Source organism: Taudactylus pleione, unplaced genomic scaffold (genome assembly GCF_031769625.1).
Source record: "Taudactylus pleione unplaced genomic scaffold, aTauple2 ptg000073l, whole genome shotgun sequence".
NCBI lineage: Eukaryota > Metazoa > Chordata > Amphibia > Anura > Myobatrachidae > Taudactylus > Taudactylus pleione.
Genome location: NW_028284475.1, coordinates 243,581 through 270,935, shown reverse-complemented (window position 1 = coordinate 270,935; position 27,355 = coordinate 243,581). Strand labels below are relative to the sequence as shown.

General features: G+C 47.8%; 1 protein-coding gene across 1 annotated transcript; it reads right to left on the bottom strand.

Moving 5' to 3' along the window:
- Nucleotides 1-1,725: 1,725 nt before the first annotated feature.
- Nucleotides 1,726-24,910, bottom strand: IL6R (interleukin 6 receptor). The gene is made up of 10 exons (XM_088467684.1): nucleotides 24,408-24,910; nucleotides 13,743-13,967; nucleotides 8,907-9,027; nucleotides 8,272-8,447; nucleotides 7,122-7,282; nucleotides 5,726-5,864; nucleotides 4,688-4,716; nucleotides 4,551-4,608; nucleotides 2,565-2,670; nucleotides 1,726-2,040 (listed from the first exon to the last, which is right to left on the bottom strand). Exons 1-10 carry the CDS (start codon nucleotides 24,505-24,507, stop codon nucleotides 1,866-1,868), a joined length of 1,290 nt encoding a protein of 429 aa, XP_088323810.1. The 5' UTR covers nucleotides 24,508-24,910; the 3' UTR covers nucleotides 1,726-1,865.
- Nucleotides 24,911-27,355: the final 2,445 nt, after the last annotated feature.

The following is a 27,355-nucleotide window of genomic DNA, read 5'->3' as shown; positions in this document are numbered from 1 at the left end:
CAACAGTGTACAGTATACTCTCCATTGCAGCATAAACACACAGATACAATGTATCCTTTGGTAAGGGAATTTTTTTCATCCTTTTTAGCTTTGGTAACAGTGTTCCTATGTGGATAAGCGACAAGTGAAAGTTGCGATGCAGATATATCAGTATTGGTACTCCGGAATAAACAGTCATTTTAAAATGAAATCTGTGAGTCTAGAAATCCATGTGGCATATTGTATGTCTTGTGTGGAGCACTTACATGGCCCCCTGGCACTCCTGGATGTCTGCTCTATTTTTTATGGTTCCCCGTAGTACTGATAGCCCTCATAGGATTCCAGACAGGGTTTCGTCAGTAACAGCTGTCCTGGGGCAAGCGGCTGAGTTCACCAAAATGGAGGCACGATTTCCAAAGTGGCCAATCGATCTGCTGACAGACAGGATCACGGTGCAGTGTAGTTCTTGTATCCTTAACGCGTTTCTCCGGGTATTATGGCCCCCGGTTGCATCAGAAAGCAAGATACTTTGAGAATCCACAGGGTTCCAGGTCCATCCGGTGATTCTGCGAGTTGCTGAGTGCCTGGGTACGGCTCTGTAAGCCTGACAGAGATACCCTGTGGATTCTCAAAGTATCTTGCTTTCTGATGAAACCGGGGGCCATAATACCCGGAGAAACGCGTTAAGGATACAAGAACTACACTGCTCCGTGATCCTGTCTGTCAGCAGATCGATTGGCCACTTTGGAAATCGTGCCTCCGTTTTGGTCCACTCAGCCGCTTGCCCCAGGACAGCTGTTACTGATGAAACCACCTCTGGAATCCTATGAGGGCTATCAGTACTACGGGGAACCATAAAGGATAGAGCTGACATCCAGGATGGCCAGTTATCTCAATTAATTTAAATAGAGACTGTTTTATATGTACATTTTATACAGAGTGTACTTATTATACATGCTTTTGCACTACATGTGAATTTTGTGCATTTGATTACATTTATAATTGAGACCTTTAAGAAATGTTTTACTTAAACTAATGTTTTAATTGATTCATCAACTAAATCTGGGATTATGGTTTCACTTTTCTTTCTATATATTTATTGTGGGGAGCAGACCCCCATTGTGATAGCGGTTACCCAATTTGGTGGTCTGTGAAGTCTATACAGAGCGCACCAATCTTTTCTGTTTTTAGCTCACATAACATGACTGCTCTAATCCGTACCTCTCAACCGTCCCGATTTCAGCAGGACAGTCCCGCTTTTCAGGCACTATCCCGCTGTCCCACCCGCAGTCTGCAGTGTCCCTGGGGTGGAGTAGGGGTGCGCACTCTACATAGCGTCCATTTAGTGCCTGGAGAGTGCTGTGCTTGCCCCCAGAATGATGAGAAGCGGGGGGTGTTGTGACGCCCCGAAATAGTCTCACATCAGTCCCGCAACTGGATAGCAGAGTGTTGGGAAGTTTGGATAAACCTATGATCAAATCCTGGTTGAGGTTTCCCAGCCTGTCCCAGCCTGATGGTGGAGCTGCCGTTTTCTGTCCAATACATGGGTAACTTTACCAAATAATCCTCCTATGTTGTAGAGCGGGCAGCACCATACCCAGTGTACACAGTACATATTTGCTGGCAGGAAATGAGCGGCTCGTGCCACATTCTCATTTGAACCAGACCTAATCCAGTAAGATCTGATTTTTACTCCCAAGTCTTTATAATAATGTTTTCTTTGGTAAAAAAAAACCCTTAAAATGTGCTGGTCATGGTAAAACAGGTCTTTGTTCTTTGGCGTTTCACAAAGCAATGGCTCGGCCATGTGGCGTGTCCTGATTGGTCAGCCTGATCCGCCATACCGAGGCGTTCCGTTACCAGGTCTTCACTCTGGGAGCTGTCAGTCAGTCAACGTCGGGCAACATAGGGACGGAGGCTGTTACGTATGTAGGGTGGGGTTCCCAGGGCAACGTAAGACCTTCCCTAGGCAGTGGCTGCGCTCTGGCTATTTTGGGCAGCGACTGGAACAGGGTCCTCAGCAGTCTCTCTTTAAAACTTAGCAGCTTCGCCTCATGTTGCCTAAAAAGAAGACACTTTAGATTGCAATATCCTGGGTGGAAACAAATGTTTATATACATACATGTTTAATAAAACGTGTGTATGACACAGCACAAGGCAGGTGTGAGTAGCAATGCGCAGTAACTAAGGTAATCTACAATAACAGCCCTAGGATCTGGGAGCACAGTGCGTGGGCGTGTTTGTGTAGCTCAGGGGTAGGGCTTACAATGAGTTGGGTGGAGCTTCATCAAGCTTGAGTGTGATTGAGTGGAAAGTGGGTGTGTCTATAATTCATAGGGTGGGGCTTATATTTGTACCGGTTTTGCTTTTGTAAATGTTGGTATGTATGATGTATGATTAAAGTTTGAAATACTAATGCAGCCCACTCAATCAGCCCCACGTAGCCATCAGGTCCTCGCGGTGCTTCCTTCCAGAATGGCTGCATGTGAGTATGGCGTGGATACGCAGTAACGGCTCTTTCCTTGTATAGAAAAAAAATCACAAAACGATGTAACATTTTCAAACCAACCTGCACGTCTTCTCACCTTAACAATATTAACGTGAAGAGCAAAAAGACCACACCCGCACTGACTCCTGCTAAAAGCCACGGGTACCTGGGGACAGCCCGCACCCCTGCCGTAGACTTCTTACCTGCCGAGAAAAAAGTGACATTGCTCTATGTCTTACATGGTGTGTAACCTCATGTGTAGCTACATCTGTCGACTGCCGACAGTGGAGGCGCCCATTTTCTGGGCAGGACCCGTTATTATTTAGTGTTTGTGCCTGCGTGGTATCACACTCTCTTGGTGAATTGATTCTCATGTATACTGCCCGGGTCACAAGGTGACTGCCTTCACTGAGTATAAGCAACAGGAGCAGCTACAGTAGAAACCTATTTATTTTTTTTGCATACATTTTCAATTGAAATATAATGTGTAATTTATTATAAATCTTTTGTTTTAATATTATGTAATGACTTGTGCGGAGTCTCTCACTCTTACTGTGTGCCTTTTGTGGAGAGGATTCTAAGTTACACCACTACATACAGACGTGCCCATCCTGACTACTTCTGTAAAGTCGTGGGCACTGTAAAAGATACCAATTCTCCCATTCCACCCTATGCTGTTCTTCCCTTGGTCCTCTGCACCATCTACCCTTCTCCTGGTCCTCTTCACACTTTGCTCTTCTTCTTGGTTCTCAACACCCCCATGCCTTCTTAGTCCTCTCCACTTTCTGCCCTTCTTCCCTTGGTCCTTCACCCTCTGCTGGGGACACTTCTTTTCACCATCTGCCTATCTTCCTTTGGTCTTCTCCATTGGCACTCTTCACCCTCTGCCCTTCTCCCCTTGGTCCTCTCCACCCTCCAACCTTCTTCTCTTGTTTTCTCTACCTTGTTCCAGTCATCTTTAGGTTCCCCCTCTGTATACCACCCTTGCCTTGGTCTCTTGCACCTTTTGTCAGTCTTCTATTGGTCTTATCTAGTATCCAATATCTGTCTTTCCTCCCTTGCTCTTGTCCACAAACTGGTCTTTTCTTGGTCATTTCCACCCTGTGCCAGTTTTCTGTGTCCTCTCCACATCTGCCCCTCTTTTCTTGGTCCTCTTCACCATGTGCCTATCCTCTGTTGGTCTTGTACACCATCTGCCTTTCTCATCTTGGTCATCTCCACCATCTGCCCCTCTTTTTTAGGTTCTCTTCACCATCTGCCTCTCTGCTCTTGGTCCTCTACACCATCTGCCTCTCTCCTCTTGGTCCTCTCCACCATCTGCTTCTCTACTCTTGGGTCTCTCAACCATCTGCCTCTCTTCTCTTGGTCCACTCCACCATCTGTCTTTTTCCTCTTGGTCCTCTCCACTGTCTACTTCCTCTTGGTCATCTCTACCATCTGCCTCAATTCTCTTGGTTATCTCCACCCTCTGCCTCTACTCTCTTGTTTCTCTCCACCTCCTGCCTCTCTTCTCTGTGTTCTCCACCCTCTGCCTCTCTTCTTTTGGCCTGTGTTCTCCACCTTCTGCCTCTCTTCTCTGTGTTCTCCACCCTCTGCCTCTCTTCTTTTGGCCTGTGTTCTCCACCTTCTGCCTCTCTTCTCTGTGTTCTCCACCCTCTGCCTGTCTTCTCTCTGTGTTCTCCACCCTCTGCCTCTCTTCTCTCTGTGTTCTCCACCCTCTGCCTCTCTTCTCTCTGTCTTCTCCACTGTCTGCCTCTCTTCTCTTGGTTCTCTCCACCCTCTGCCTCTCTTCTCTTGATCCTCCTCACCCTCTCTTGATCCTCTTCACCCTCTGCCAGCCTTATGTTGTGCTCCACACTCTACCCCTCTTTCTCTGGTCCTGGTCACCACCACAGTGACCTACCTGAACTTGGGGCTAGAAATCTGTAAAACTTTGCTCAAAGCACTCATTAATTATGTCTATATAGACCATGCCCATGGGGCTGAACCCAGTGTTAGTTACTTCCCATATATATATTTTTATGAAATTAATTTTCACATAGATTCATTAAATTCAATTCTTATTCAAATCAAAAACCCTTACTGTCATTTTCTGGGTCTTTTTCCTGATATGAGGTCACAGAGTAATGTACGCTGGGAGCCTGCCAGGGAAAGTCCAGAATTAGCGACAAATATTCTTTATAAGGAAATTTCCTTTCCCAGTCCCCCCCTCACACTCACCAGGGTTATTCGAGTCCTGACTTTTTCATCTGTACAGAGAACACAGTGTCGTTATAATCAGACTACACCACATATATATATATATATATATATATGTATATATATATTGATATACATATATATATATCATGAATATATATTAAATATCAGTTCTATTTTGAGAGTAATGATATCACATGGCTCATTCCGTTCTGGAAAGAGTAATTATCAGAGAAGGTAAGGTACTCTTATATACCACCTAACATCAGCCAATGGTAATTCAGGATGTGATTGTAACTATGTCCAGCAATGTGGGGTTTTTCTTAGAGCTGCGGAAGTGGATTACAGGCATCCTCGCCCTTCAATAGCACTAGACACACGACTGAGGGAGGCGCATCTTAACAGGACGCAATCAGGCCCACACAGATTGGACAGTGAAAATGAGACATGGAAACACTAGCGCAACGCTGTGTAATAATGGTACAGAAATGGGGTGAGACGGCAGTTGCAGAAGGAGGAAGCACAGTAATTGGGGAGAGCTCCCAAATCTGGGGAAGTTGCAGGAGCGGGCGGCTCTGGGTGCAGGCTGTGCTGGTCTCACAGAGCTACAGTTAGAGACACACAAATAGGCTAAGTGGTCCCAAAATAAGTTTTTGTGGTGTCATGTGGAGACTATTTATGTCCTGTCAGTAAAAGTCCCGTCTGCACATTGGGGGGGTTTGGTGGTGGTAGATGTTTAAAGATGTTTTCTGGAAATCAAGGTCACTATGCTATAAATACCTCTCTGCAATGGGGTCTTATGAGGGGAGGGGGCAGGTGTGCAGTGTGGAACTTGGCACAATGCCAGAGAATACCGCGCATGCACCTTTCCCCAGGAGAATGGCGCCATTTTCCAAGAGATTTCTTCTGAGCCGGAGTCGGCCAACGCAGAAGGTACCAGGTGGTCTATTGGATGGGTGCATGGAGTGCGGTCCAGGTGCCTGTGTGCACCCATTATAGATAAGCCGCTGCATCTCTGGTATTTAATACAGTATATAAACCACCAGATGGGTGACGTACCTGACCATGGGGTGCCCACCGCCTCCTCGCTCCAGGAACCCCAGGGTTTATCAAACTCTTCCTTAGCTCTCACCCGGATCACGTGCTTCCGCCCCATCAGAGCATCAGTAATGACAAAGGAGGTCGCCATAGTTGTGCCCTGGTTGAAAGAACATATTTATTATTTCTCAAATCTGAACAAAACTACAGCAACCAGCCAAATGATTTATAAGTACACCCCCCCCCCCCATACATACATACATACACACTATTGTATATACTATTGTATTGCTGTGCAGCTCAGGTAAGACTGGGACTTACGCAGGGAGAGTTGCGCTATGATATAACTATCTCACGGAGCACGTTACGCTTCTGCAGAGTGCGCCTTTCCAGACTTCTCCTCCTTTCTGCAAACCCAGGCGCACGTCTGGCTTGCCGGGGCCAGGCTATATCCCAAAAGCAGAAAGTGAGTGTCTGCTTGAAATGCGATTGGGGGTAAAGTCTACAAGTGGCCGAGCGTAACCTTACGCCGCGTGCAAGCAGCAGGTGTCACTAGTTAGATGCGGTGCAGGTTGACGTCGGCCCATTACAATCCCCTTCATAGTACGGTTACTGAGCCTGGTTCTGAGTCTGTATACACCCTCAGTACAGTATATATGCATGTAACACGCCTGGGGAATGGGATTACTTACAGTGAGCAATGCTTCCACTGTGTAGAATAACTGCAATCGTCTTGTGCAAATGATTACTATTCAGAAATAGGGATATGGGGCCTAATTCAGAGAGACTCAAAAATACTGTTGCGACTGCGATTCCGTACGCAGCGGACTTGCGAAAATATGTTAATGACAGCTGATGTCTTGTGCACCGAGACGCCCTTCTCCAGCGTCTTACATCCGCCACTGACGTACGAAAGCAGAAACATCGGTCACACATCGAACCTCCGTGTAAGCCTATGCTATCTCAGACAGAGCGGCTCTCCCAAGACGCCGGGGCGTCTCTCCTAAGAGAGCGGCTCTCCTAAGACGCCTCTCCAGTTGCGAACGAATTTGCAGATGCTCCCGAGAGCACGGCCTGAAAAACGGTCCCAACACGCCTGCAGTTTTCTGCATCCGGTCCATTGTTAGGGACCAGAGTTTGTTAGCTGTGCTGCCGCTGTCCCCGTGTAGGTGTTTATAGAATAGGAGGGTTTTGTGGTTTTATTTTCAATTATTAACAAATGAATGGAAAGAGCTGACTCTGCAATAAGACATACTGTGAATCACTGCCCAGATTAAAGAGGAGGGGTGAGTACGACTGTGTCACAATCTCCGTCTCTTTCCCCCACCTCACAGTTTCACTATCACCGAAAACATTGATGCAGAGGTGATGTGAAAGTAACGCTCCCTTATCGGATGTTGCCTGAACCCAGACTCACGTTGGAGAGGTGCTGAGAGTTCTCTACACGGTATTGGATCTGGTATTCCAGGTGGTAGAAATCGTCCACCCACAGCTGAGGGCATCTCCATAACACGCGGAGTCTTCTGGGCTGATCCTCCACTGCAGCCACTGTGACGTTGACGGGAGGGTCCGGTCGCACTGAGAAGAACAGAACAACGAGGATCTCATTCAGAGGTGGACGTTAATGCCGGCACAACAGTGACTTTCTATGCTGTGCTGCTGCAGCTATGTGCTAATTCTGCGGCCGATGGAATTCGTACAGAGGTGCCCACCGGCTGCAGCGCTATTCTGCCGTTTTGCGTAAAAAGTCCCACTGTCGGTCACACCATTGAACATTGTGCCAGCCCTGTGGAGGCACAGAATCTGTATCTGAGCCTGGCTGTTAGAATAGATGCTGATTGTGACACACCCACATCTGTCTAGCCCCCCCACCCACCGATAAATGCCCACTGAAATTCACTTCTCTGCGTCCAAAATCGTTTTGCGTCCCCCTGAGGTAATCACAACTCTGAGGTCTTTTAACTAGAGATGAGCAGTTCAGTTCTACTCGGTTCTTTCTGTCATATTAGCGCATGTTCGGATCTGTCTTATTGGCTATCCAAAACACGCGAGAGCCGAATAGCCCATAAGATCCGAACGTAACAAAGTAGAACTTTTAACCCATAAAAAAGCAGACATTTTAAAGGATTCACATGTAGACGCTAATTGAAAGCCAATTGTTAGGGCAATAGCTGTCACCAATATAAACTTGGAGCTTCCACAGCACTGGGGTTGAATACTTATAAAAGCGGCATTTTTTAGTGTTTTTTTTATTTTTTCTATTTCTGAGTTTGGAAAATATGTTTTAAGAGTCTAGTGCAGTGTTTCCCAACCTCGGTCCTCAAGGCACACTAACAGTCCTGGTTTTAGTGATATCCATGGTTGAGCACAGATGGTTAAATCAAAATAACCGAGCTACTAATTAAGTCACCTGTGCTCAAGTATTGTTATCCTTAAAACCTGGACTGTTAGTGTGCCTTGAGGACCGTGGTTGGGAACCCCTGGTCTAGTGGTTTGCAATAAAAATACACAGATTGTTCCAGATAGTAAATGTAATATGGAGAAATTTGTTGACTGAATATAATTACCTTGATCTTTCATGGATGCTTTGACAGTGTTGCTGGACTGGCTGTCTGTCCGGCTGGTCGCACACAGGGATAACGTGTGCTGGCCGTCGTCTCCTTCGCTGTACAGCGAGGAACAGGTGAATGTCTTGGTGGCGTTGATAAAGGAGCAGATGCTGACCGTGTGGGTCCCTGTAATACTACGTGAGAAGCAGAGAGCAATATCAGTACTGAGCGTCACACAATGGGGGTGATTCTGGCCTCCATGTTTTCCCTCTGCGCAACCATCCGAGAAGCACTCCGCACGCTCACTGAGGTACGTACAGTAACTGTACAATACGCCTCAATGTGTCACCATGTCCCCGCCAGCCCCGCCATCTTACAGCTGATGCTGGGACAGTATGACTGATATGAGGCGCAGTCTAATAGCCGTGAGAGGAAGCAGCGGTCTCCCTGCTCTGGCCTGGCGGGACATTAGCATGACATAGAGAACATTACACACGTGAGAGGTCTCGTTACCTCACTTACTGAGCCCCCCTCATACTAGTCTAATATTCACTCACTCTCCTGCCTGTGATTGCAGTCACTGATTCCATGCATCTACTCAGCTTTCTACACACTCGCATCCCCCTGACAATATACTTTACATGTCCACTTACCTCCATGATGTCATGGTGACCTTCGTGAGTGGGTGCAGATTCCTGGTGGGTTTCCACTCGCAGGTAATATTATCAGCTGGATGTCTGAGGTAACACAAGATCTCCGGCTTCTCCAGCTCATCTGTGGATAGGGACTGAGCATGACTGGGCAATCTGACACAGCTGCACTCACATCTCCGACAATAGTCTGAGCATAACTATATTACTAGGGAGCATCACACAGCTGTCACACTCATCATCCTGCACTCACATCTCCTCCAACAATAGTCTGAGCATAACTATATTACTAGGGAGCATCACACAGCTGTCACACTCATCATCCTACACTCACATCTCCTCCAACAATAGTCTGAGCATAACTATATTACTAGGGAGCATGACACAGCTGTCACACTCATCATCCTGCACTCACATCTCCTCCAACAATAGTCTGAGCATAACTATATTACTAGGGAGCATGACACAGCTGTCACACTCATCATCCTGCACTCACATCTCCTCCAACAATAGTCTGAGCATAACTATATTACTTGGGAGCATGACACAGCTGTCACACTCATCATCCTGCACTCACATCTCCTCCAACAATAGTCTGAGCATAACTATATTACTAGGGAACATGACACAGCTGTCACACTCATCATCCTGCACTCACATCTCCTACAACAATAGTCTGAGCATAACTATATTACTTGGGAGCATGACACAGCTGTCACACTCATCATCCTGCACTCACATCTCCTCCAACAATAGTCTGAGCATAACTATATTACTAGGGAACATGACACAGCTGTCACTCATCATCCTGCACTCACATCTCCGACAATAGTCTGAGCATAACTATATTACTAGGGAGCATGACACAGCTGTCACACTCATCATCCTGCACTCACATCTCCAACAATAGTCTGAACATAACTATATTACTAGGGAGCATTACACAGTTGTCACACTCATCATCCTGCACTCACACTCACATCTCCAACAATAGTCTGAACATAACTATATTACTAGGGAGCATGGCACAGCTGTCACACTCATCATCCTGCACTCACATCTCCTCCAACAATAGTCTGAGCATAACTATATTACTAGGGAGCAAGACACAGCTGTCACACTCATCATCCTGCACTCACATCTCCTCCAACAATAGTCTGAGCATAACTATATTACTAGGGAGCATGACACAGCTGTCACACTCATCATCCTGCACTCACATCTCCGACAATAGTCTGAGCATAACTATATTACTAGGGAGCATGACACAGCTGTCACACTCATCATCCTGCACTCACATCTCCAACAATAGTCTGAACATAACTATATTACTAGGGAGCATGACACAGCTGTCACACTCATCATTCTGCACTCACATCTCCTCCAACAATAGTCTGAGCATAACTATATTACTAGGGAACATGACACAGCTGTCACACTCATCATTCTGCACTCACATCTCCTCCAACAATAGTCTGAGCATAACTATATTACTAGGGAACATGACACAGCTGTCACACTCATCATCCTGCACTCACACTCACATCTCCAACAATAGTCTGAGCATAATTATATTACTAGGGAGCATGACACAGCTGTCACACTCATCATTCTGCACTCACATCTCCTCCAACAATAGTCTGAGCATAACTATATTACTAGGGAGCATTACACAGCTGTCACACTCACATCTCCAACAATAGTCTGAACATAACTATATTACTAGGGAGCATGACACAGCTGTCACACTCATCATCCTGCACTCACACTCACATCTCCTCTGACAATAGTCTGAGCATAACTATATTACTAGGGAGCATGACACAGCTGTCACACTCATCATCCTGCACTCACATCTCCGACAATAGTCTGAGCATAACTATATTACTAGGGAGCATGACACAGCTATCACACTCATCATCCTGCACTCACATCTCCAACAATAGTCTGAACATAACTATATTACTAGGGAGCATGACACAGCTGTCACACTCATCATTCTGCACTCACATCTCCTCCAACAATAGTCTGAGCATAACTATATTACTAGGGAACATGACACAGCTGTCACACTCATCATTCTGCACTCACATCTCCTCCAACAATAGTCTGAGCATAACTATATTACTAGGGAACATGACACAGCTGTCACACTCATCATCCTGCACTCACACTCACATCTCCAACAATAGTCTGAGCATAATTATATTACTAGGGAGCATTACACAGCTGTCACACTCACATCTCCAACAATAGTCTGAACATAACTATATTACTAGGGAGCATGACACAGCTGTCACACTCATCATCCTGCACTCACATCTCCTCCAACAATAGTCTGAGCATAACTATATTACTAGGGAGCATTACACAGCTGTCACACTCACATCTCCAACAATAGTCTGAACATAACTATATTACGAGGGAGCATTACACAGCTGTCACACTCATCATCCTGCACTCACACTCACATCTCCAAGAATAGTCTGAACATAACTATATTACTAGGGAGCATTACACAGCTGTCACACTCATCATCCTGCACTCACACTCACATCTCCAAGAATAGTCTGAACATAACTATATTACGAGGGAGCATTACACAGCTGTCACACTCATCATCCTGCACTCACACTCACATCTCCAAGAATAGTCTGAACATAACTATATTACTAGGGAGCATGACACAGCTGTCACACTCATCATTCTGCACTCACATCTCCTCCAACAATAGTCTGAGCATAACTATATTACTAGGGAACATGACACAGCTGTCACACTCATCATTCTGCACTCACATCTCCTCCAACAATAGTCTGAGCATAACTATATTACTAGGGAACATGACACAGCTGTCACACTCATCATCCTGCACTCACACTCACATCTCCAACAATAGTCTGAGCATAATTATATTACTAGGGAGCATTACACAGCTGTCACACTCACATCTCCAACAATAGTCTGAACATAACTATATTACTAGGGAGCATGACACAGCTGTCACACTCATCATCCTGCACTCACATCTCCTCCAACAATAGTCTGAGCATAACTATATTACTAGGGAGCATTACACAGCTGTCACACTCACATCTCCAACAATAGTCTGAACATAACTATATTACGAGGGAGCATTACACAGCTGTCACACTCATCATCCTGCACTCACACTCACATCTCCAAGAATAGTCTGAACATAACTATATTACTAGGGAGCATTACACAGCTGTCACACTCATCATCCTGCACTCACACTCACATCTCCAACAATAGTCTGAAGATAACTATATTACGAGGGAGCATTACACAGCTGTCACACTCATCATCCTACACTCACACTCACATCTCCAAGAATAGTCTGAACATAACTATATTACTAGGGAGCATTACACAGCTGTCACACTCATCATCCTGCACTCACACTCACATCTCCAACAATAGTCTGAAGATAACTATATTACTAGGGAACATGACACAGCTGTCACATTCACATCTCCAACAATAGTCTGAGGATAACTATATTACTAGGGAACATGACACAGCTGTCACACTCATCATCCTGCACTCACATCTCCTCCAACAATAGTCTGAGCATAACTATATTACTAGGGAGCATCACACAGCTGTCACACTCACATCTCCAACAATAGTCTGAACATAACTATATTACTAGGGAACATGACACAGCTGTCACACTCATCATCCTACACTCACATCTCCAACAATAGTCTGAGGATAACTATATTACTAGGGAACATGACACAGCTGTCACACTCATATCCTGCACTCACACATCTCCGACGACAATAGTCTGAGCATAACTATATTACTAGGGAACATGACACAGCTGTCACACTCATCATCCTGCACTCACACTCACATCTCCTGACAATAGTTTGAGCTTCACTATATTACTAGGGTACATGACACAGCTGTCACACTCATCATCCTGCACTCACATCTCCTGACAATGGTCTGAGCTTCACTATGGGCCTGATTTAAAGATTCACACATACCCAATGGTTTGCGTACACTTCAGATGGCGGGTGGACAGCGCATGTACAGGACGGGTTCTGCGTTGTCACATGCAGTGCCCCCTAAGCTGCAGCCTGATTGATAGGCCGCTGATGTTTGGGGTCGGAGCGGTTCTGCTTGTATCCCCAGAAAACAGGGTGGCATTGGTAGATTTAATGGCCTCGCAAACGGGCAGGAGGTGACCATTCTAAGTTAGCTTAGGGTTAAGCTGCGTACACACTTGACGATATATAAACGCCAATCACAGACATATGGGGTCATCCCTGCAGCACAGCTGATGCCGATATATCATGCAGATATATCGGTGCATCTGCTTCTGTGTACGAGCGACCCATAGGAACCACCGCCCGTGACGTCACTATAGCCAGACCTGTCGGGTGGTGGATTGGTAAGTGTATATGCACAAAGCATTTGTGCAGAACACTTGCCTAATCGGTGGAACGGTTGTCCCATCGGGTGGCCACCTGATCAGGTGTGTACCCAGCGTTACTCAGATGGCCAATTTTATAAACATTGTGACCAATAGTCACGATGTTGGTCCGATCCTGTGTCTTCGGACCTGCGATGCCCAGATAAACAGTCTGAGAAATGCATATCGGTAAAGTTGTATCCAGAGTAGGCGAAATGCGATGCGTAAATCTCTGCATATGGGCAAAAATGAGGGTTATATTCCGTGCACGCAATTACGGCTGTGCTGCGTACAACTATGTATCGGGCCCAGTGTCAGCATTACAGGTTCTGACATATACTGGGAAACGTAAATCTCCCTGGGATTTATTTCTGCCCGTGGCCCCTGCTCACCTTTTACCAACAGCTCCACATCACACAGAGGGGCCCCATCCCTGTAACAGGTGTAGTTATCCTCGTCGCCGTATGTCACAGCATTCAGGACAAGATGGCCGCTCGCTGTCTTCTCAGATGGGACCTGCTGGCTATGGCGAATCCAGGACACCTGGCCTGCACACCCCGGGCACGTCAGGCTCACACTGGAGAGGAGGGGAACCAGTGTGGTCTTCTCTGAGAGTGCTGTCCAACAGAGGAGGGAAGAGAGAGGCGGCTGAGACAAGGCAGTATAGGGAACAATGCTAAATAAGTGTTTTACTCATAATGTCATTCTTAGGTCATTAAGGGGGAGGTTTGTTACACCTGAATAGCAACCAATCAGCTTCTAGCTCTCATTTATCTAGTACATTGTATAAAAGGAAAGCTTTAAGCTGATTGGTCGCTGTTGGCATTACCTCCACTTGTTCTCTTTAGAAGGTTTGATAAATGTCCCCTAAAGTGCAGTTGCCATAATTTGGCAAACGTCTGTCCCACACCTCCACTGACGTGATGCAGCAGAACATCAGGGCAACCTTTATCAGTACGTTATTATCCAATAATCTGAATATACGCAGAGAACCGCTACATCATGGTGGCTGCCCACAGTCAGAGAAGACTCTGTAGAACTGATGTATGACAGTATACTCTGTCGTGTCACTGTCACACGTATGAATAGATCCCTCCTACCTCCGAGATTTCATTAAATTCTTTTGGTAATGCCACTTTTTGTCATGAGCGAGAGTTTGTGAACACTACACCCATTAATAACTCACATGGGCATGCCTAAGATAGTAAGCTATGATTAGTACATATTATCCCCTTTTACAAAGTGCACTCAATGCGCTGTCCCACAATATGCCATCTCTATACATACATCCCTCAGACTGCCTGGTAGACTCCGGAGTTCTCCCTGCTTCCCAGGAGAGCCGGCCATGCTCCAGGATCTCTCTCACTTCTCCAGGGAAGTAGGAGAGGCCATCATGACGCAATTTACTGTGACTCCCATGTTCATAACCCCACCCCCGATTCTTGCGTATGCAAATTGCGGCACTGTGTAATGGGGAGCAGGGTCAGAAAGACGCAAATCGAGTCATCACCTCTACTGCACTGGCCTTACAGTAGGTCCTCCACTCACTGAGGGGCAATGACAAAATTAGACACATACGGTTATAGGCCACAGCACTTAGGTTAGGCTGAGTGCACACCAAGGCACAGGCCTGGGATCCGCCCTCAGAGGACAGGACTGAATCTAGGCCATACATGACACCTCTTCTGGGATGTCCAATATTTGGGATTTCTGAGACACATGAAACCTAAAATTTAGATGGATGATGGAAGGTGGGGGCACAACAATACAATCTGTCATAGCCCACCTTGCACTGTTTTATAATGCAGAATTCATTATCCTGGTTAGGGGCAGATTGGCCATAGGCCTTACTGGGAAGATTCCCGGTGGGCCGAATTGCATGTGGGGGGGCTGTCTGTCGGCCGGGTGATTTTTTTTTTTTTTAAGATGTGTCTGGCTCTGTGATGCCTCTGTTACCAGCGGCCCTTAGCCGTCAGGCACTAGGATACAGCAGCTTTCCTGCGCATGTGCGGCACCCTTAGGTCATGGCCACCTTTCGGTGTCCAGGTCAGCTGCAGGATCCCACTCACTGTGGTGGGAGACCAGCATGGACCTAGGGGCTACCAGCCAGGGTCTATCAGGGTACACTGAGTGCGGGACACCGGGGACTGGAGATGCAGGCCCATATACACTGCTAGATAGGCCGCTGTGCTGTGGGCTGGGCACTGGGAGACTGAGAGCAGCCTGCACTCTGTCTATCACAGCCAGCCCTCTGCCATCTACCTGTCACAGCCTGCCCTGTGCCCCCTACCTGTCACAGCCTGCCCTGTGCCCCTACCTGTCACAGCCTGCCCTGTGCCCCTACCTGTCACAACCAGCCATGTGCCCCCCTACCTGTCACAGCCTGCCCTCTGACCCCCTACCTGTCACAGCCTGCCCTGTGCCCCTACCTGTCACAGCCTGCCCTCTGCCCCTCTACCTGTCACAGCCAGCCCTGTGCCCCTACCTGTCACAGCCTGCTCTGACCCCCTACCTGTCACAGCCTGCCCTCTGACCCCCTACCTGTCACAGCCTGCCCTGTGCCCCCCTACCTGTCACAGCCAGCCCTGTGCCCCTACCTGTCACAGCCTGCTCTGTGCCCCTACCGGTCACAGCCTGCCCTGTGCCCCTCTACCTGTCACAGCCTGCCCTCTGCCTCTACCGGTCACAGCCTGCCCTGTGCCCTCTACCTGTCACAGTCAGTTCTGTGCCCCCCTACCTGTCACAGCCTGCCCTGTGCCCCTCTACCTGTCACAGTCAACTCTGTGCCCCCCCTACCTGTCACAGCCTGCCCTGTGCCCCCTACCTGTCACAGCCTGCCCTGTGCCCCTACCTGTCACAGTCAGCTCTGTGCCCCCCTACCTGTCACAGCCAGCCCTGTGCCCCTACCTGTCACAGTCAGCTCTGTGCCCCTACCTGTCACAGTCAGCTCTGTGCCCCCCTACCTGTCACAGCCAGCCCTGTGCCCCTACCTGTCACAGTCAGCTCTGTGCCCCCCTACCTGTCACAGCCATCCCTGTGCCCCTACCTGTCACAGTCAGCTCTGTGCCCCCCTACCTGTCACAGCCATCCCTGTGCCCCTACCTGTCACAGTCAGCACTGTGCCCCTACCTGTCACAGTCAGCTCTGTGCCCCCCTACCTGTCACAGCCATCCCTGTGCCCCTACCTGTCACAGTCAGCTCTGTGCCCCTACCTGTCACAGTCAGCTCTGTGCCCCATCCTCTGCTCCCTACAGTGTTCTGTGGGGGGCTGGGACAATATTGTGTGTTTGATTTTTTTTTAGAGGCCAATGTGTTTTATATTTTTCCTGTAGGGGCCAATGTGCCTGTTATAATAATAATAAAAGTATGAATGAAGGATATAGAGCCTGATTCAGATGTGGACACAATGCTGATATTTACGCATACATCGCGGTCGTGCTGCACATACATCAAGATACCTTAGCGATGCCACTCGCAAGGAGGATTCTTTGCAAAGTGACTGACATTCGGAAACCATTTGGGGCGGTTAGGGGGGGTGACGGCGCGTATCTCCCAGCATCGGCAATCCATTCTGCTCCATCATAGGGTTACTCAGATGGTCGATCATCGAAGGACCTGCGACCGATGCTGGGTATTTGTTCGCAGTTGCTAGGATCCGCAAACCCGCCGACGGTCGTCTCTGTACACTATCAGGCGGCTACAGCTTGAACACATGTTGGCACAGCAGTGGCATGCGGGAAGGCAGCTGTGGTCTATCTGGTGCTGCCCACAAGAGGCTAATTCTACACATTTTTCCAGGGACACTTTTAGTTCCCAATCCGCCCCTGATGCTGATGCTGCAGGGGTCTGCGGTGGTCTCGTCATGTCTCGTGTAGCACGACCACTCACGCTGTCTCTGTGACTTGGCTTATGTGGGTCTTCAACGTCGGCATGTGAGGCCTAGGCGTGCAGAGAGGTGGCAAATCCAGAGACGCTCTAAGCAAAGTTGCAGATGACACTTGAAAGTCCACCCTCCGACCACTTTACTTCCATCTCAGACAGGGGTGAGTCGCCCGCGCAGAGATGGTAAATCCAATATGGTGGCAGCCGCAGATGCACGGATACCAGCATATAATACTGGTACAGTTACAGAGCTAATTTCTCACAACCCAGCAAAAACCCATCAGCTTTGATGGATCTAGTGCAAGTTAATCGCTGTCAGCAAGATTTGTACTTTGTTAGTAAATAACTCCTAAAATTGACTTCTTCATTATTTTGCTGCATTTGTTTGTCTGGGATATTGCTATGAATTCCCCCATGGTGGGTTAGAGACCACAAGCTGCTGAGCTGGGGATGTCTTCTGGTGCAGAGGAAGCTGAGGTGAGTACTCCTGTATCCTGCACCCACAGCTGCTGCCTCCGTGCTCGGAGCAGGCTGTATTCCGGGCCTCGCTTTCTATGCAAATCAGCCTGATTTACATACTGGTAATGGTAACATCTGCTGGAGGCCCAGATAGACGCCGTCAGGCTCTCAGCAAGGGACAAGTCTCATACAAGTGATTTCATGTCGGCAGCTTCATATACTGGGGAAGTATGGAGAGCAGGAGACAGTGGTCACAGCATGGAAAGTCCTCTCTGCACAGTTACACACACACTGCATATTCCACTTCTGCTAAATGGGCCTCACACATTTACTTCAGTTACTGAAGCTTAGATAATAATAATGATAATGATAATGATAATGACTGTGACGTTATAGCAGGTCCTTGGATACTACGGGGGCTATTTATCATTGGTGGCAGACAGTGCTGGATTTTCCATAAGGCAAGTGCCCTGGGGTACCACTAGCTGGAGGTGGGGCGGCACAGAAGTCCAGGATGTAGTCAGGATACCAGCAGGCGCTATCCCGCCCGCCGATATACCGACATGGGACTAAAGATAGGCGTCGAAATCCTGACACCCGGCTTACTGAACGAAGGTAAGCCAGGTGTTTTAGCGTGTAGCCGCAGGGGGAAGGATTGGCTTTAGGGACCCCCGGGAGGACTAAGGGTTAGGAACCAATGGGGGGAGGTTAGGGTTAGGCACCCCTAAGGGATGGTTGGGGGGGGGAGGGGAGGGTTAGAGTGCTCAACTGCTACTGTCTGGGTTTTGACCCGTCGGGTCGCCGCTGTCTGTAATTGATCCAGTGGCTAACAGCCGCTGGCATTACATACCGATTTCCAGCATGCCCCTGCATCAGAGCTTTCCAGTGCCCCAATACAGCTGCGGCTATTTTGACATAAAATAAAGTCTATATCCCCCGAGAGGCATCAGGAGGAGGGGGAGTTGTCTCAGGAGTGGGCACATGTGCAATCCAGGAGCCCGGAAGGAGAGGGGGAGTGGGCACCGAATAATATTGTGCCCAGGGGAAGACTTACCTGTAAATCCTCCAATGGTGGCAGTGGTCTGGCGGTAACTGGCAATATGTACAATATGAAGGATGTTCTATGCTATGTGCAGACACTAGTGCTTAGGCCGTCCGGGCATCCAGTGAGATCCTGAGATGGGGTTAGTCTGTGGCCAGAACATAAGCTTTTCCCTGCGTGATACATTGACTCCGGGCCTGAAATATGCAAATATCGCAGCTGCCGTTGATTTGTATTGAGACCCCCACCGGTGACTTCGCAAATGCAAACAACTGCGTACAAAGACGCAGCCCAGTCTCAGATCAGTAGATTATGGGACGTCTGAGTAACCCTATGACACAGCCAGAAATAAATCCTCTCTGCCAGCAACATCAGAATGAAACTTACACAGATCACGGATAATCACGCTACTGCATAAACATGTGTCCATCTCTGAATCAAGCGCTTAGTCCCCCTACCCAAGGTGGTCTACGGGGACATCGGTAACTGGCACAGAATGGGTTAGCGCTTTTCTCAGGGTTGATCTCTTGATAAGTGGTGTGAAGTTATTAAAGAGTCTTTCATACATAGACCCTTAAACATTAAAGGAAAAATCTATGGCCCTCATTCAGAGCCGTACGCTCTGAGCAGAGCGCACGCTCTGAATGAGGGCCGGGCTCCATTTTCATGGAGCGTCCTCCTGGACGCTCGTATAGCTGTGGGTCACCACCCACAGCCTATACGAGCGTGCATTGTGATGGTCGCGATGGTCGAGACCATCGCGACCATCGAATTTGCGAGCCGGAGCCTGCGGTTGAGGTTTTCAACCGCAAGCTCCGGAGTGATTTTGGCTCTATCAGAGCCAAAATCACTCCCACTGACATCACTAGTGATGTCAGTGGGCCGGCTTCTGACGATAGGCGTTCCCGTGGGAACGCCCCCGTCAGGGAGGCACGCCCCTGGCACGCCCACCAAAGGGGGCGTGCTGTCAATCAACATTGACAGCACGCCCCCTTTAATCGGACACAACGAGCGAAGGACTTTCCTTCGCTTGTCGCGTCTGGCGCATGCGCACGACGGAGCTCCCTCCGTCATGCGCATGCTCAGTCCATAACATCGACCCACTTGCGAGCGGACAGCCGCTCGCGAGTGGGTCTGAATCAGGCCCAATATCTGTATAATCTTATCATTTTTTTATATATCAGACATAAATATGATTAGATGCACCAGGTTATAGAACCCAATGTTTAGTATATAAATAGCTATTTATCTACAGTAGCTATCTCATATCTATCTATATCATATCTGTCTATCTCATATCTATCTATATCATATATCTATCTCTCATATCTATATATCATCTATCGCTCTATATCATATCTGTCTATCTCATATCTATCTATCTATCTATCTATCTATCTATCTATCTATCTATCTATCTATCTATCTATCTCATATATATCTACCTCATATCTATCTCATATCATATTTATCTATATCATATCTATCTATATATCTCATATCTGTCTCATATCTATCTATGGCCCTCATTCAGAGCCGTACGCACGCTCTGAATGAGGGCCGCCCTCCATAAAAATGGAGCGTCCTCCTGGACGCTCGTATAGCTGTGGGTCACCACCCACAGCCTATACGAGCGTGCAGTTTGATGGTCGCGACCATCGAAACTGCGAGCCGGAGCCTGCGGTTGAGGTTTTCAGCCGCAAGCCCCGGAGTGATTTTGGCTCTATCAGAGCCAAAATCACTCCCACTGACATCACTAGTGATGTCAGTGGGCCGGCTTCTGACGATAGGCGTTCCCGTGGGAACGCCCCCGTCAGGGAGGCACGCCCCTGGCACGCCCACCAAAGGGGGCGTGCTGTCAATCAACATTGACAGCACGCCCCCTTTGATCGGACACAACGAGCGAAGGACTTTCCTTCGCTTGTCGCGTCTGGCGCATGCGCACGACGGAGCTCCCTCCGTCGTGCGCATGCTCAGTCCATAACATCGACCCACTTGCGAGCGGACAGCCGCTCGCGAGTGGGTCTGAATCAGGCCCAATATCTGTATAATCTTATCATTTTTTTATATATCAGACATAAATATGATTAGATGCACCAGGTTATAGAACCCAATGTTTAGTATATAAATAGCTATTTATCTACAGTAGCTATCTCATATCTATCTATATCATATCTGTCTATCTCATATCTATCTATATCATATATCTATCTCTCATATCTATATATCATCTATCGCTCTATATCATATCTGTCTATCTCATATCTATCTATATCATATATATCTATCTCATATCTATCTATCTATCTATCTATCTATCTATCTATCTATCTATCTATCTATCTATCTCATATATATCTACCTCATATCTATCTCATATCATATTTATCTATATCATATCTATCTATATATCTCATATCTGTCTCATATCTATCTATGGCCCTCATTCAGAGCCGTACGCTCTGAGCAGAGCGCACGCTCTGAATGAGGGCCGCCCTCCATAAAAATGGAGCGTCCTCCTGGACGCTCGTATAGCTGTGGGTCACCACCCACAGCCTATACGAGCGTGCAGTTTGATGGTCGCGACCATCGAAACTGCGAGCCGGAGCCTGCGGTTGAGGTTTTCAGCCGCAAGCCCCGGAGTGATTTTGGCTCTATCAGAGCCAAAATCACTCCCACTGACATCACTAGTGATGTCAGTGGGCCGGCTTCCTTCGCTCGTCGCGTCTGGCGCATGCGCACGACGGAGCTCCCTCCGTCGTGCGCATGCTCAGTGCAGACCATCGACCCACTTGCGAGCGGACAGCCGCTTGCGAGTGGGTCTGAATCAGGGCCTATATCTCTCTCCTATCTCTCTATCTCATCTATATATCTCATATCTATCTATCTGTCTCATATCTATATATCTCATATCTGTCTATCTCCCTCTCATATCTGTCTGTCTATCTCATATCTATCTCTCTCATACTGTATCTGTCTATCTATCTCATATCTAACTACCTGTCTATAGCCCACATGTGGAACAGGGGGGAGGACAACACCATCAACCTCACTGAAGATGGCTGGAGGGTACATGACTGTAGGTGGTGGAAAGACGATGAGCTCTTCTTTGGATATGTTGGGTTTGAGGCACCATTCTGCCATCCAAGTGGAGAGGGCAGAGAGACAGTCAGATATGCAGGTGAGGATAGAATGAGAGATGTTGTGGGGGGGGGGGGATTTGGGGGGCCGAAGGAGAGGATGAGTTGGGCCACAAAGCTAAAGGGAGTGAATACTGGCAAAGAGCAAAGGGTGGCCAACTGTTCCAAAGACTGCAGAGAGGTCACGGATCAGGAACAATGAGAAGTGGCTCTTCCTCTTACCTAGGAGCAGAACATTCATCCCCTTGGTCCTAATGGAGTGGAGATGTAAAAATGTGGTAGACTAGAGGTTTGGAAAGGCATGAGAGTAGGGATTTGGGGAGCAAGGCTGGGTTGAGATATAGTTTCCTGACAGTGGTGATAAGAGCATGTTAGAAGGTGGAAGGGAAAATGATAGTATAGAGCAGGCCTGACCAACCTGTGGCTCTCCAGCTGTTGTGAAACTACATGTCCCAGCATGCCCAGCAACTGTTCTACCATTCCCTAATAACAAAACTGTAGCAGAGCATGCTGGGACTTGTAGTTTTACAACATCTGGAGAGCCACAGGTTGGCCAGGCCTGGTATAGAGGGACAGGTTGAAGAGGTGACATTGGTGATAGCAAGCGGAAGTATCGCATTCCCACCGACGCATGCGCAGGCCAGCGGAAGCTCTGTCCCGCCATCTTCACAATGGTTCTATTTCCACAGTGCATATCGGGGTGTAATTATCACATCCCAACTGGATTGAAAATGCGGCTGGTGATAAATACGCCATCGTGTGTTGTCAAAAGACAAAACCACAATTGTTTGCATTCAGTGTACAGTAAAAGCCATCTGTGTATACATGACACACATTTGTGGGGTGTCATTTCATTTCTAGTGCCCTAGAGATGAGCAGCATTTTAATTTCCAGTCTGCGTGCCGGTGCTACTCATAGGCTAATGGTACGATACAGCGTGGGACTGCGTTCTGCAAAGTGACGACATAAAAGGAGAACCGGAATATTGTATCGCTGTAACCTACAGCCTCTGTGTCCTGTAACTCTGCTGGCCTCCATTGCCATGATATCAGGTGCTGGTAACGCAGGCTGTGACCTTTGTACTATTACACAGAGTCCTCAGCAGTTACTGCCCTCTGTCCATAAACATCCTCTGTGCTACTGGGAAGAGAGGCGCGCTGTGTACAGTGCCTATAGGGGGCAGCTATGGTACATGTACATTATGCAGGACCCCCTCCCCAGCCAGGCACTGCAGCCAGGGGAATCCTTATAGTTTGTACATAAACGGATCTTCAAAACCTGGTACTGTTTCAGCTCAACTACAGAACTCTATTTATGGTGTAAGCGTTTCAGGTTATGCCAGGAAACGTTATATAAAGTAATAGTAAGTTCTTTGGTCCAGAATTTATTTTTCCCATTTAAGTACAAGTTTTCTGCAATAGGCACTGTCATAATACTAGGGGTATAATTACTAAAGTGCGGGTATTTAGAAGTGGAGATGTTGCCCATAGTAACCAACCAGATTCTAGCTGTTATCTTCTAGAAGGTGCTAGATACATTTTAAGTGGAATCTGATTGGTTGCTATGGGCAACAGCTCCACTTTTAAAAACCAGCACTTCAGTAAATATACCCCTAGACCAGGGGTAAGCAATAAGTCCCTCCAAATGTTGCTGAACTACATATCCTAGCATGCATTGCAACATTTTTAGCATGGCCAAATAGCAAAACTGTGGGATGTGTAGTTTTACAACTTGTGGGGGGGGGGCAGCTTATTGCCCACCCCTGCCCTAGATTATGGTACCTGTAAAACAGGGCCTGATTCATAGTTGTAGGCAAACTGCGATGGTGGGAGGACAGTGCACGTGCAGAGTGGGACCTGCGTTGATGCACGCAGTGCCCCCTAAATCGCAGCCTGATTGACAGACTGCGGCCACTTGGGGGTGGGGAGAGGGCGTGTTTGTTGTTTTGTAGGCGAGCTGAGGCCAGATTCTGCGTCTTCTGACGCAGATTTCCTGTTCCCGACAGAGTTGTTCCAGCGGCCAGTGTGAGCAATCTTAGGATTATCTGATGGTTGTGACCTGTGATGCAATGCGTCAGACGCAGCACCCGGATCTGCGATGCCAGCAGGAGGCGTTTTTTTTTTCTCCAGACGCCTCCTGTGGCATTACCATATTTTTGCATCGCTTCTGCGTCCAAAGACACAGCAACAATATGATCAGCGTACAACTGTAAGGCACAGCAGTAACCAATCAATGACTGAACGGCAATGATCTCAGGGCAGTGTGTGACGTGTTACCAATAGATTGTAAGCTCTTGGTACAGGATTGACAGCCGTAAACCCATTGCTTGCTGGAAGTTTCCCTTTTTAGCATTACAGATAAATCAGCCTTCTGTGCTCCTATTTGTACACGAATTCATTATGAATACAACAGAAGTATCTTATAGTAGTGCACAGAAGGAAGATTGTAGTGACAGAGGAATTGTGGAGGTGTAAATGGCAGGTGAGCGAGAGGTGAAAGGTCAGAGGGCAAGGTCACAGAGAGGTAGATGTTACCTGGCTTTGGGCAACTGCTTCCCTGGTTCTCAGCAAATGTCAGGAGCCCGACCATCATGAGATAGGAGTACCAACGTCCAGTGGTGGCCACCATCGTCATAGTGTGCTGTGACTTCCCCCAGTCTCCGAGTGTCTAATTTGTAGTCCTCGTCTCTTATTTGTGTGTCTCACTCAGCTACATACAGTCTCTGTGTCTGCACCGCCCGTTTCATGGCCGTCACTTCTGCAACTCTCTTGCACTTTTTTGCTGTCTTTAGAACTCTTCTTGTATCTCTTAATCTTGTTTCCTACATGTCCCGGTAACACTCGCTTTCTCTCACTCTCTTCTACGCCTCCCGTCACCCTCGCATTCAGTAGCCTGGTCCTCTACGTAATTCACATCGTGCCCAGGCTCCCTTCTCTCTGACGTTTGGGCCGTCTCTGCTGTCAGTCCCCACTCGCTGGTCGGGTTGCTAGGGACAACGTCTCCAATTGTCCTCTTCAGAATGTTTGATCCATCTCCCCCTGTGTAACATCAGCCTCTCTCTGTCTCATCATGTGTATGAGCCTCTGCCCTTCTGCACTCCCTGCTGGCCGATGTACGCCCACTGAGCTTCTGAATAAATAACAGGCTGACAGGAACATATTTGAGGAACCGACTACTGATTGAGCTGAAGGTCTCAAAAAGATTGTGCAATCTGGTGACACTATTCACTCCCGAGCGGTCGGGACCTGAGAGCGACGACGGGCCTGCGTGCTGCGACGGCGGATAATACTGGGAGGGGGGGTTAGTGGCGCTATTTATTGACTGATTGAAGATATAACTGTTTTTTGGTCTCTTTCAGGTGACCCGTACGCTGCTTTTGAGGTGAATTAGGTCTCTTTGCCCAGAACCACGGCACAATTCTCTGCTATAAAGAATAACATCATCTATCGCCGCGGTTATTCCGTAAACGTATTCCCCCTTTACTCCTAAACACCAGATCCGGCAGAAGACGAGAGAGGGGCCTGGCTTGTGGCTGTCACGTGTTCCCTATTTTCATCAGCCCATTACCCATGGCAAATATTTGCCTCAAAAATATAAGCAGAACGTCTGATACACACAGGACCACATCGGCCACTCAACTGGTCACCCAGGTATTCAGTCCATTCACCGAGCGAATGGGAAAGTCCACATTTATATATGAAATATACTGTATATTTATACATGAAGCTTAGTGGAAGTTCATGCAAGTTGCACGCGTGTGCTAGGACCACTGCGCATGCTCCACAATACAGAGCGGCGGCTAAAGAGCGAGACGCAATAGTGCGCGGACGTGGTGCTGGAAGCTCCGTTTGCTGTTACCAAAAAGAAAAGTTGAATATTAGGGTTTTTTTTTTTTTTAAGTGTTAAAACATAGCGGTAGATACAGTATACTGTATGCATCAGTATTCCATTTTTCCCCCCTTCCTCACAAAATATCTCAATCCTTTACAAAGTAATATGTTTTTGAAAATAAAAAAAAGCCTTGATAAAAAAAAAAAAAAAAAAATCTACCCCCTGGGGCATCAGGAGCATTACTCAGTTGCCCCCAGCACCACTGGTCCAGGCTGCCAGAGGTAACTCACCGCTTCGCTGGGCCTGTCTCCTCAGATATGAGCACGCCTCCGCTGGCTAAGGGCCCAATTCAAAGTTCTACAACTGTGTTCGCAGCTGCGATATAAAAATGTGATTGCCGCATGGAGATGTATCGAGACGCCCACTAAGACACAGCATCGTTCACAGATCAGTCGATTATATCAGATCCTGTTCTGTTCCTGTCAGACGCAGAGGCGTAGCGTTGATCCAAGGTACCCGGAGGACCCCCCCCAAACACACAAATTAAATTTGCTAGGGGCACGACCTAGTAGTGATCGCATTCAATTAAGAGAGCAAACCAGTGGTTGACATATAAAGAAATCAACTTAGTGACCACTCTACAGTACACAGAGCATCAAAGGGACGGATCTACAATACAGAGATCTTAGTGACCACCATACAAGACACAGAGCATCCCAGTGACCACCATGCAATATAGAGGCAGCCCTAGTGTTTAGTAATAAATGTTCTGTTATGCCCAAAATACTAGTTTTCCTAGACATTTTGTAATATTGTATAGTTGTCAAATCAAATGTGTCTACCCAATAATGCACAATATTACTAACATGGTAGAGGCTGTATGCTGTTATTATCAGCATCCCGGCACATTGTATGTGTGTCGCAGTGTTCCCGGGATGCCGATGGCCAAGCCTCACTCTATAGCGGACATGACAGACTCAGCTGTTAGTCAGCAGCCCAGCACCGGCCCAGCTCTTACACACATACACTGTGCAGAGACGCCTTCTGAGACCCCTCCCCCAGCTCTTACACACATACACTGTGCAGAGACGCCTTCTGAGACCCCTCCCCCAGCTCTTACACACATACACTGTGCAGAGACGCCTTCTGAGACCCCTCCCCCAGCTCTTACACACATACACTGTGCAGAGACGCCTTCTGAGACCCCTCCCCCAGCTCTTACACACATACACTGTGCAGAGACGCCTTCTGAGACTCCTCCCCCGGCTCTTACACACATACACTGTGCAGAGACGCCTTCTGAGACCCCTCCCCCAGCTCTTACACACATACACTGTGCAGAGACGCCTTCTGAGACCCCTCCCCCGGCTCTTACACACATACACTGTGCAGAGACGCCTTCTGAGACCCCTCCCCCGGCTCTTACACACATACACTGTGCAGAGACGCCTTCTGAGACTCCTCCCCCAGCTCTTACACACATACACTGTGCAGAGACGCCTTCTGAGACTCCTCCCCCAGCTCATACACACATACACTGTGCAGAGACGCCTTCTGAGACCCCTCCCCCAGCTCTTACACACATACACTGTGCAGAGACGCCTTCTGAGACCCCTCCCCCAGCTCTTACACACATACACTGTGCAGAGAC